The sequence below is a fragment of the Balaenoptera physalus genome (genome assembly GCF_965194825.1).
Source record: "Balaenoptera physalus genome assembly, chromosome: 14".
Taxonomy (NCBI): domain Eukaryota; kingdom Metazoa; phylum Chordata; class Mammalia; order Artiodactyla; family Balaenopteridae; genus Balaenoptera; species Balaenoptera physalus.
In genome coordinates, this window is record NC_138893.1 from 53,691,703 (window position 1) to 53,703,732 (window position 12,030).

The 12,030-nt window shown below is 46.2% G+C and overlaps 1 protein-coding gene across 2 annotated transcripts in view; it reads left to right on the forward strand.

The window, feature by feature from the left end:
- SLIT1 (slit guidance ligand 1) overlaps window positions 1-12,030 on the forward strand; it is a 185,701-nt gene that overhangs the window by 22,002 nt on the left and 151,669 nt on the right. For both annotated transcript variants that reach the window (XM_082423631.1, XM_082423632.1), the window contains exons 3-4: window positions 863-934; window positions 6,635-6,706. In XM_082423631.1, the coding sequence (XP_082279757.1) occupies window positions 863-934; window positions 6,635-6,706 (144 nt within the window). The remainder of the gene's footprint in view (window positions 1-862; window positions 935-6,634; window positions 6,707-12,030) is intronic.

The following is a 12,030-nucleotide window of genomic DNA, read 5'->3' on the forward strand; positions in this document are numbered from 1 at the left end:
CCCACCTCCCTGCATGCCATCCAGCATAAGCTCCTCAACAGCACAGCGTTTTTGGAAACAAAGCAGAGGAAGAGAAGTGTCTGGTGGCGGCTTCTGCCCCCTGCCCAGCCCCAAACTTCATTTGAGGCCCTTGCGGGAGCACATAAGCCACCTGCTTGAGAGTAGGGAGGGGAAAACACAGGAGAAAGACATACTTGATGAGCTCAAAAATTACCATGCAGCAAGTGATCTGCCAGTGAAGAGTGCTGCCCTGCCAGCTGGATGTTCTGGGTTTCAGGGTGCGTTGGTGGTAAGGAGGGGCAGAGTCCCCCAGAGCCAGGTGGTTCAGTTGGCAGCAGATGTGGCCAGGCGGAGCGGGGAGCAGGCAGCGGGGGTGTTGTCTGCCAACCGCAGAGTGTGTTTGCCGCACGTGTGGGCTGGGCCCAGTTGGTACATGCTCTTCTCCCCCCGCTACTGGCCGATCTCCCCTGCTCTGCCCCCGGACACGCGCCCTCTGGGCCGGAGAAGGGCACGTGCGCCTGCAGCACCGAGCCAGCCCCCGCTGCCTGGGTGCGGGCTTCCCCGAGCGTGCCTTTGGAGCGATGGCCTGGTGCTCTGGTGCCCCGTGGCCTTCTGCCATGCAGGCAGCTTCAGAGGGTCAGCATGGGGTAGGGCCGGAAGCACATCTTGCTGCTGCAGCTGGGTGTGTTGAAGAGCCCGTGTCGGGAATTTGCAAAGCTGTGAGGAAGTTTTGTTAGCTCAGGCCATGGCTCGGATCTGCGTGCGGCTCGGGCATTGCTCCTGTTTCACTCCCTTGTGCCAGCTCTTTCTAGGAGTCCTTGTCCACTGTCCCGGAGCTGTTCTTGTCTCTTTCCTTCCCCAGGCAGCTGATGGAGAACCAGATTGGCGTGGTGGAACGCGGGGCTTTCGACGACATGAAGGAGCTGGAGCGGCTGTGAGTATCTGTGGGCGCAGGCTCAGGAGGGCGGTGGGGGCTGCCGCCGAGTGGACTCGAGAGGCTGAGCCTGGTGGCAGGAGGGGGTGCTCAGGGACGGGACTGCACGCCCAGCCTGCCTCCCGCCTGCCAGTGGGGGCCAAGGGCAGCTGTAGCCGTGGAAGGGGTCGCAGCGTCATCGTGAGATGATGGCAAAGACAGCTGGAGGTGTCCTCACTGCGTATTCTAAACCCAGCTATCGTTGTTGTTTTTCCCTGAGAACGAACGCATCATGGCAAAAAATCCACACAGTACAGAGGAAGTGAAATTTATTCCTATAATCTTATACTCCAGGCATAACCACTGTTATTGACTTGTGTGGCTTTAAAGGAAGCACTAGTGTGCCCGGGGGACCAACCGCAGGGAAGCCCTTAGGAGCAGTGTCTTGGGTGCTTGAGGCCACAACACAGAACTGAAGGTGGTGTTTTCTGATTTGCATCATTTGTTCCTTAGGGGGCTTTTGAGTTTGAAAATAGGTCTTGATCAGTTTTTGCCAGATTTCAGATTGGCAATAATGAAAAAAAAAAAAAAAAAAGAATGTAGTATGGGTGAGGTGGGTGATGGCCACTCACATTCATGGTGGTCACCGGCCTCATTTTTCTGCTTTGGTTTGGCTGTAGGTGTCAAGAGTTCTAAAGTTCCTGCCTTTTGAACCAGGAAGTCCATTTGATTTTTTTTTTTCTTTTAAATAATATTCTTTTTTTTTTTTTTTAAACCCCACATTTGTTTATTTATATATTTTTTTATTTTTGGCTGTGGTGGGTCTTCGTTTCTGTGTGAGGGCTTTCTCTAGTTGTGGCAAGTGGGGGCCACTCTTCATCGCGGTGCACGGGCCTCTCACTATCACGGCCTCTCTTGTTGCGGAGCACAGGCTCCAGACGAGCAGGCTCAGTAGTTGTGGCTCACGGGCCTAGTTGCTCCGCGGCATGTGGGATCTTCCCAGACCAGGGCTCGAACCCGTGTCCCCTGCATTAGCAGGCAGATTCTCAACCACTGCACCACCAAGGAAGCCCCAAAAATCCATTTGATTTTAAGGAAATAATCAGAGACATGGCTAAAAATTTATATATCAGTATCTTCATTGCACATTATTTAAATACAACAAAAAAATTGGAAACACCATTCTGGTGGAGATATAAGATATAAAATCACATTTTTGAAGAACTAAGGCCATAGGAATGTGTCTACAATATCACATTAAGTGGAAAAGGCAGGAAGTACATTTATACTAGGCAGGATTTTAATAAATGAAAGGCAGGATTTTATTTACACATTTACATTTGTGTAAATAAAATCAACTTGTATATGTACAGAATACAGGAGGAAGAAAATAATTGAGACTATTAACTCTCATCACCTTGAGTGGTGGGATAACAGTTAACTTTATTCTTTATGCTTTTCCTTTTTTGTGGATTTTTTTCCAGTGAGTTTATGATGATAATTATAGCTATTATTGATTGCCTTACTCTATTCCAGGAACCAAGACAAGTGCTTTGTCCTGCAATATCTCATTTAATCCTTAAAACAACACTGTGATCAGTGGTATCTTACAGATGAGAAGCGGAGGTGCACAGAAGTTAAGGCACTTGCCTTATGAGATGATTATTAAATGATTAAGTGCAGAAATGGGGATTAGAACCCGGATCATTTTGCCTCCAGAGCCCGAGCTCTTAATGGCTGTAACCTAATACCTTAACTTTTCTCTTTTACTTTGAAGAAAATAAGGTATTAAATAAATGGAAAGAATATGGTTGTCTCATTGCCTTCCTGATGCCTGGAGAAAAACCAAGTTGAACTTTTCCTCATCCAGGCCTAAAATGGAGCCATAAGGAGCCCAAAGCTAGAACAGATCATTCATCCTGTGTTAGTTTTCTTTAAAAGGCTCAGAACAAAATACGCGTTCATGACCTGGTTATGAGGGGCTGATTTGGTCCTAACCCATTCCGGCTCCAGCTCCGGGGCTGCCATGCCCTGGGGAAGGAGAAAAGGTGGGAGGGAGTCTAGACATGACTGGTGGCCCATGTCACATCTGCTGCTGCCACCCAAGGCTGGGCAGGGTCCTTCTTTCTGAGTCATAACGTGTCACTGCAGACTTTGTCCCTTCTGTCCTTTTCCAGTTCCTTCCTTCCGGGGTGGGTCACCAGCAACTGCGTGGTGGGCAGTTACTGGGGTGTGTGATTGCTCTGTCCCTGGGGACGTCCAGTGCTGGCCGTGGATGGCCCTCTCCTCTGACTTGTCAGAGACCAATGGTGGATCAGTTAATCATAAAAGTTGGTTAAAGTGGAGAGTCATAAAACCCATACATACTCTAAACATTTCATTTTATGTTAAAATATATAATGTGCATTTATTGACCCTCCCCGCCCCCGTTTTTGTTTTTGTTTTTTTTTTGCCAAGGTCTTACTTTTTAGTGTGAAATGCTGATTGGAGCTCTGTATTATTTTCCTCGCCTAAACCACACACAAATACCCTGCTCACGATTTTTGGTTTTGGTTTCTTTAAGGTGGAATGAGATTCTTAGAAGGCCCTTGGAAGCAATCTGGCAGGAGAATTCTGAATTTCTTTTATGACTCCCCTGCCGCCCAGTCTTTTACTTAATTCAACAACTCTTTAATTAACAACTTTCATTTTATTGACTCTTACCAAGGCATTCAACCAGTTTTCGTAGAGATGACTCTCTCTTTTCACGCTAGTATTGATATTTCGTTCATTTAGGTAATTGTCAGTTCAATTATATAATTATAAGTACCTCTGGCATAAACAGGCTTGGGAACAGACATGATTGGTTCTTGTGCGCAGTTACAGACTCAAGCGCAGAAGCAGAAGTGTGCGGTGCTGCCGGCCGTGAGGACTGGTGGGTCACAGGCATCGGTTGTCTGATGTTGGGGGGCGGGGCGCTCGGTCACCCTGGGCCGGCTGAGGGTGACCATGTAACGTGGAGGCTGCCTAGGTGGGAGCCGGGGAAAGGCAGGCTTCAGAACCCACCTCTCCCACTCGGTGGTGACGTGGGTGAGCCACTCACCTCTGGGTATCCCAGTCCCCTCAGCTATCAAAGAGACAGCTCAGCGAAGTCTACAAACATATTCTGAGAACTGAGAGCCCAGCCACGTGGTGAGATGGTGGTGGTCAAACCGTCCCCCTGGGGTTGTTTCTGGGAGGAGACGGGAGGGTATGTGCATGACCGTGATGCTTCGTACTCAAGAGAGAGAAACCCACCTTTTCATTCTGCTTTCCCTCTGATGGTGAGGTGATGCCTATAACGCATTTATTCTGGTGCCTGGCACAGAGTAAGGCTAGTTGGGACTCACTACTATTGTCGTTATTCTTAGCTTCCTGTAGATCCCTCACCACGCTGGGTCCCTCCTTTGATTTTCCACTTTAAACTAGCTATTGAATCCCTTCTCCTCTTAAGTGTTTTTCAGAAATTAAAGCCAGAAAAATGAGAAGGTCTTGGGGGAAAACAAAACAAAACAAAACCCAATGATTTCCAGGCAGTGTAAATACAGGATTAATTTATTAGACGAGGTGAAGGAACTTGGAGCGATCTGATGTCTACTCCTGTTGCTTTAAGGATTACATCGGTGGTCCCTTTTTTTCCGAGGCAGTGATGTGTTTCCCTAGGAGCCTGCCCTTTAGAGTAAACTTCTTCCAGCTTGTCTAAAATTGCAACCCTGATTGTACCGTGTTAGAAAATGGTACCTTTCTCACATATCAGATGAAAAGTGACCTCCTGGGAGGTAACCACAGACCAGTTACTACTGGCGACATCGAATTATATTTCTTCCTCCCTCCCAGCAAAAGAAAGCTTTTGTCCAGTTGGTTTATCATCCTCTAGAACTGTTAAAGGAGACGGTTGTGAGAAATTCAAAGTAGACGGTAGGGCTTCCCTGGTGGCGCAGTGGTTAAGAATCCGCCTGCCAATGCAGGGCACACGGGTTCGAGCCCTGGTCCTGGAAGATCCCACATGCCGCGGAGCAACTAGGCCCGTGAGCCACAACTACTGAGCCTACGCTCTAGAGCCCGCAAGCCACAACTACTGAGCCCATGTGTCACAACTACTGAAGCCTGCGTGCCTAGAGCCTGTGCTCCACAATAAGAGAAGCCACCACAATGAGAAGCCCACGCACCGCAACGAGGAGTAGCCCCCGCTCGCTGTAACGAGAGAAAAGCCCGCGCGCAGCAACGAAGACCCAACACAGCCAAAAATAAAATAAATAAAAATTAAAAAAAAATGTATACGGTAGACTGGAAGGCAGGGGCTGCATTTTACGCTAGTGCTTCTCCAACTTTGATGTGCACCCAGATCACTTGGGGACCTGGTTGAGATGCAGATCCTGAGTCCACAGATCTGGGGTAGCCTGGGATAGTGCAGCTCTTACCACCTCCCTGGTGATGTCCCTGCAGGTGGTCCATGGACACAGTGTGATTACCAAGGTTCCATACTTTATAGGTGTCACTGCCCCCCCACCCCAGTTGGGCGGAGTGCTACACTCCAGTGTCAGAGAATTGGTTGCCTAAGGTGGCAAGATGAGTCTGGTTAAACTTCACTGCCTTCCTGGGACAAGTCTGAATCCTTTCTGCATTGTCTTTTCAGGCCACATTCCAGAACCAGACTTCTCACTCCTGCCTGTGTCTATAATACTGAATAGTTGTCTGTCCACCAATAGAGGAATTGGGAGGGTGGCATGAATTGGGAGATTAGGTTTGACATAAACACACCACCAGGTGTAAAATAGACAGCTAGTGGGAACCTGTGGTATAGCACAGGGAGCTCAGCTCAGTGCTCTGTGATGACCTAGAGGGGTGGGATGGGGGGGGCAGTGAGGTCCAAGAGGGAGGAGATATAGGTATACATATAGCTGATTCACTTCATTGTACCGCAGAAACTAACACAACATTGTAAAGCAATTATACTCCAATAAAAAAAAAATTTAAAAAAATGATGGACATACTAAAAATAAAATGATTAAAAGTGTCATCCTCTGTTGTTTGGCATGGAAAGACATCACAAATTGTTGTGTGAGGAAAATGCAGGTGGCCGAATGCTTTTTCTTCTATTATTTGCGGCTTTTAAAAATATTAAGCATGCATTTTCTTAAATAAAAAAATCAATAAATGTATTTTCATTCTGAAAAAAGACCTAAAGCAGACAATAAAAAAGTTGAGTCACCATTGAGCCAAATGTGGATGAAAGCAATAAAGAATCAGAACCCCGTGGCCAGTCCTATCCCATTAGGGTGTATGTCACTTTTCAAGGGTAGTCAGGTAGCCAGCTCACAAACTGAGATAATATTTGAATCAGTGCCTGATTAATTACACAGGGCCTTGCAAATGTAAAGTGATGATGATGATGGGTGTGGGAGGGCATAACGGAAGGAAAGAGGCTCTGTTTACTGACTGCCCACTACATGTCAGGTCCTTGGTTGAGGGGCTTTCAGAGATGTTCTATTCTTGTCCTCCCCAAGGGTTGGATGGCGGAATTCCCACTTTATAGATGAAGAAACGGAGGCTCAGAGAAGGGGATTCTCTGGGGTTACACAGTGACATGTTAGGATTTGAGCCCTGGGCCCTCTGACTCTGAATCCAGTACTTTCTGAAAAGTCCCTTGGATTTCCCGGACAGCTTGGCCAGTTCCAACTCCTCCTCTCTTCTCTTTTTTAGACGACTCAACCGGAACCAGCTGTACGCATTACCAGAACTGCTGTTCCAGAATAACCAGGCTCTGTCGAGGCTGTGAGTGACGCTTCATGGAAGAAAGCTCTCTCTGTGGTCTTATCCCTCACCCAGTTGAGAGGGCAGTGTGTGGTCAGTGGGTCCTGGACTTTCCCATGACCATGACCCCTATGCTCCTCACCTGGCAGGCATCGTTCAGGGCATCAAAGGCCGTCCTACTGTAGGAAGGTGCTTTGCGGGGCCTTTCTTCATGGCAAGCACTTGACAGAATTGGCAGTCTATCCAATTCTGTGTGCTGCCCCTGACAGTGTGGTATGGGAGTGTTCTCGGGGTGGGCAAGCTTGTCAGCCATGATGGCAGACTTTATGGGGAGGACCGTACTCATGCATTTCTCGCTGCCTTTGGTAACCGCCTTGGGTGGAATATTCATTCACATAAGCCCTTCTTGGATCTGTTTCTGTTTTCAACTCAGAGTAATGAGGTCTGTGAGCTTATTAACCATGGCATAGAGTCATACTTGTATTTGCTGTAAATGTACTTCTTTCAAGTTTAAAAGGTAGTGGCCAATTCTGCTGCTCCGTGATTTACGAGGTATGTCTATAATTGTTCTCCTTTCATTTTGTGGGATCTTGGGTAGGACAGGACCTTAGAGATTACCTAAGGACTCTCTTCTACAGCTCCTTAGCGTATGTATGGTCTTTTAATCTTTGCTTGGCTACTTCTAGTGATGGGGAGTTTACCACCTCCTTGGGCAACCAATTCCATTGTTGGACAGATCTGCATATTAGAAACATTTTCTTAACTTTGAGCCCTAAATCTGCTTTCTAATAATTTATGATTTTTCTAGCTATGCTTTCTGTAAGTACCTAGAACAACCATGTACAGTACTCTTGTTCAATTTTTGAAGGGCTGTCAGGTTTTTGAATTTTGCGTTGGGAGGTTTAGTCGTCATTAACAACGTGAAAAACCATTGGTTGGGACCTTCTGCATGCCCAGCAAAGCGCGGTGTGAGATGCTGAGGCTGCCGGTTCTTCCTAAAGAAGCGTATAGGACACCTCCTAGGTGGAGGTGCAGGTGAGTCCGGAGGTGCAGTGGGTGGTGCAGGTAGGACTGAAGGGTGGGGGCTGGGTGGGAGTCAGCACCATGGGGCTACCTGAGTGCTGAGAGGCGTGCTTGTGGAGTCTGGAGCTTGATCTCCTCCCCTCTGATTAAACATGGCCAGTTCTTTCCACCTCTGTCATGATTGCCACCTCTTGATCAGCCCAGTGGTCTGCAGGCAGCTCCAGAATTTCTCATTGATCCTGCCTTCCAGTTTTTGTCCTTAGGGCGGAGCTCTAATTTACAGTTTGTCCAAATGGTCTCTCCAGTCTCTTCCTGTTTCCTCCTCCTGGCCTGGGGGCCTCTCCCTAGAAATGGAGGTGATCCCTCAGTGATGATTCCTTCTGCTGGTCTTTGCCACCCTTGGGCTCGTGCTGGGCCTTCTCTGTCAGTCCCCCTACAACTGGTAGGTTGGCCCTTTGGTGCCCCGCACACACAGTGAGTGCCTTACTTTTCTTCCTGATTGCTGAAGGCTCAAGACCCTTCCTAGCAGGTGCAGCCACCCTAACATCCCTTTAACCTGTGGGCCAGCGCTGGTCCACAAGGTCCATGCTGTTAGTGTCCCATGCTGGCAGCTGGCTTTGTCCTGACTTGGCCCCAGCAGCTGCTGTTTTCTCCGCCCTGTCTTTTCTCGGAGCTGGCTCTTGCAGCGGTTATCACAGCTCTGCCTCTCTGCAAAAATTCATCCTGAACATTTTTTCTCTTGATCTACTTCTGTACTTTTCTTTTTCCTTCTCTTAAGCCCTCTTAGCCTTTCAAGCTTTGGCCCCCATTCTCCCAGCATTATTTGCCTGCTTGGGTTCCCCTCCCTTCAGCATATTGATACCCTTCACCATCCAGGGTTTGGAACATGTGCCTAGTTGCTGCTAAGCTCTGGGCACTGCTTTGATCCTCCTTCATTTATTTTATTTAAAAAAAATTTAAAATTTATTTTTAAATTTCAGCTTTACTAAGGTATAATTGACAAATAAAATTGAAATATACTTAAAGTGTACACTGTGATGATTTGATATACATACGCATTGTGAAAGGATCCCCTGCCACGTTCATTAACATATCCATCACCTCGCATATTTATCTTCTTTTTTTTGACACATTTAAGTTCCACTCTCTTAGCAAATTTCAATTATATTAAGAATGTGTTATCAACAATAGTCATCATGTTATATGTTAGATTATACTCTGTTACCAACCTCTCTATTTCCCCATCCCACAGCCTCTGGCAATCACTTTTCTACTGTCTGTTTCTGTGAGTTTGACTTTTTTTTAGATTCCTCATATAAGTGATACCATGCAGTATTTGTCTTTGTCTGGCTTATTTCACTTAACATAATCCTTCAGGGTCCACCCATGTTGTCACAAATGGCAGGATTTCCTTCTTTCTCATGGCTGAATTATATTCCACTGTATATTTTATATATATATTTATATATATAATATATATTTATATATATAATATATGATATATAAATATATATAATATATACAATATATATTATATAATATATATAATATACAAATATATAATATATATAATATATTTTATATATATATATATATTTCACATCTTCTTTATCCATTCTTCTGCTGATGGACACATAGGTTGTTTCCATCTATCCCTCATTTATTTTAAAATATCCAAGACCCTGTCTTGTGAATCTAAATCCACAAACCTCCCGGCTTTTGCTTGCAGTCACCTCCAGCCCTATTCACAGTTTGAGGGGCCAGCATCTTTTGCCATAACCTCCACCAGCTCGTGGGGCTGAAGGGGAGAGGACAGCTCTGCAGGGGTCTCTCTCTCCCTCCAGCACTTGAGTCTACCTTTCATCAGGGGCATCAGTGCCCTGCATGTCCCTGGGCGCCCTCCTGAGAGCAGTGATACCGTGTGGCCAGCGTGGCTGCCTTCTTGGCCGGTGTCTGGGGAGCCAGGATCCCTAGTGGAATGGGAGGTAGCGCAGGGGAGTAGGAAGTCAAGGGTCAGATAGTCCTGGGTTTTTCATGGTGTAACTCAGGTGCAGTTTTTCTTACCTGTGCACAGTTAGGCTCTCCTGAGGCTGAACTGAGATTGAGCACGGACAGTATCCAGGACAGCCTGCAGCAGACGTTGCTTGTGTCCCTGACGTGCGGGTGAGTGAAGGGCCCTGCAGTGGAGCTGGTCCTCCTGTGCACGCTGTCTCGTCTGACTCCTTTGACCCTGCGGGGCAGACAGTGTCTCTGGTTTTACTGCTGATGAACGTCAAGGTTGGAGAGGTGAAGCGACCTCCACAGGGTCAGTAATGAAGCCCCTTTGGACTCCCTGCCCAGTGCTCTTCATGGCTTTAAATATATATATATATATATATATTTTTAATTTTTCACATGAGAGCATGGTTTCTTTTATTTATTTATTTATTTTTGGCTATGTTGGGTCTTCGTTTCTGTGCGAGGGCTTTCTCTAGTTGCAGCAAGCAGGGGCCACTTTTCATCGCGGTGCACGGGCCTCTCACTATCGCGGCCTCTCTTGTTACGGAGCACAGGCTCCAGACGCGCAGGCTCAGTAGTTGTGGCTCATGGGCCCAGTTGCTCCGCGGCATGTGGGATCCTCCCAGACCAGGGCTCGAACCCGTGTCCCCTGCATTGGTAGGCAGACTCTCAACCACTGCGCCACCAGAGAAGCCCATGGCTTTATATTTTAAGAGGAGTCCTGGAGAAAAGGACTTCTGCGCTTTAATGAATATTAAATACCCAGATTCTATAGCCAAAGGCTGGCACAAGGAGCTCTATTCAAGGAGTGGAAGAGCGATTGAAGGGGACAGGAGTCTGCCTGACTCCTGCTCCTGGCACCCTATGGGGCTAGGATCCAGGGCAGGCAGTAGCCTCCAGAAACGTTGGATGTTTTCACCCCGGTGGCCCAGACCTGGCTGCCTTGGGGACAGGGCCAGTCAGCAGTCATCAGAGGGACTTCTAGAGGAAGGACCCCCCCCCACCCCCGATGGAAGGCTTGGTTGCCCTTTGGCTCCAAGGGCAAAGGAGTATTTCTAGGCTCTATAGCCAGAACCTTTCTCTAACACTTACTGCCTTTTCCTCCCAGGCATCTGGTCCCTAACTCTAAGCCGTTCCTTATCCAGGAGCATAGCTGGGTCTGGGTGAAGGGAGACTATTTTCTTTAGCTCTCCTCTTTTTTTTTTTTTTTTAACGATTAAAGAAAATTGAAGTATCAATATAGTTGATTTACAATGTTGTGTTAATTTCTACTGTACAGCAAAGCGATTCAGTTATATATATACACACACACACACACACACACACACACACACACACACGCATTCTTTTTCATGTTCTTTTCCATTATGGTTTATCACAGGGTATTGAATATAGAAGGTCCTGTTGTTTATCTATTTTATATATAGTAGTGTGCATATATTAATCCCCAAATCCTAGTTTATCTCTCCTCCTATCCCTTGCTCTCCCCTTTGGTAACCATAAGTTTGTTCTCTATTTGTCTGTGAGTCTATTTCTGTTTTGTAAATAAGTTCATTTATATCATTTTTTTTAGATTCCACGTGTAAGTGATATGATAGGATATTTGTCTTTCTTCGTCTGACCTCACTTAATATGATAATCTCTAGGTCCATCCATGTTGTTGCAAATGGCATTATTTCATTCTTTTTTATGGCTGAGTAATATTCCGTTGTGTGTGTGTGTGTGTGTGTGTGTGTGTGTGTGTGTGTATACCACATCTTTATCCATTCATCTGTTGATGGACATTTAGGTTGCTTCTATATCTTAGCCATTGTAAATAGTGCTGCTATGAACATTGGAGTGCACGTATCTTTTGGAATTAGAGTTTTCTCTGGATATATGCCGAGGAGTGGGATTGCTGGATCATATGGTAACTCTATTTTTAGGTTTTTAAGGAACCTCCGTACTGTTCTCCATAGTGACTGCACCAATTTATATTCCCACCAACAGTGTAGGAAGGTTCCTTTTTCTCCACATCCTCTCCAGCATTTATTATTTGTAGACTTTTTAATGACGGCTGTTCTAACTGGTGTGAAGTGATACTTCGTTGTAGTTTTGATTTGCATTTCTCTAATATTAGCGATATTGAGCATCTTTTCATGTGCCTGTTGGCCATCTGTATGTCTTCTTTGGAGAAATGTCTATTTAGGTCTTCTGCCCATTTTTTGATCGGGTGTTTTGTTTTTTTGATATTAAGCTGTATGAACTGTTTGTATATTTTGGAAGTTAATCTGTTTCAGTAGCATCGCTTGCAAATATTTTCTCCCAGTCCGTAGGTTGTCTTT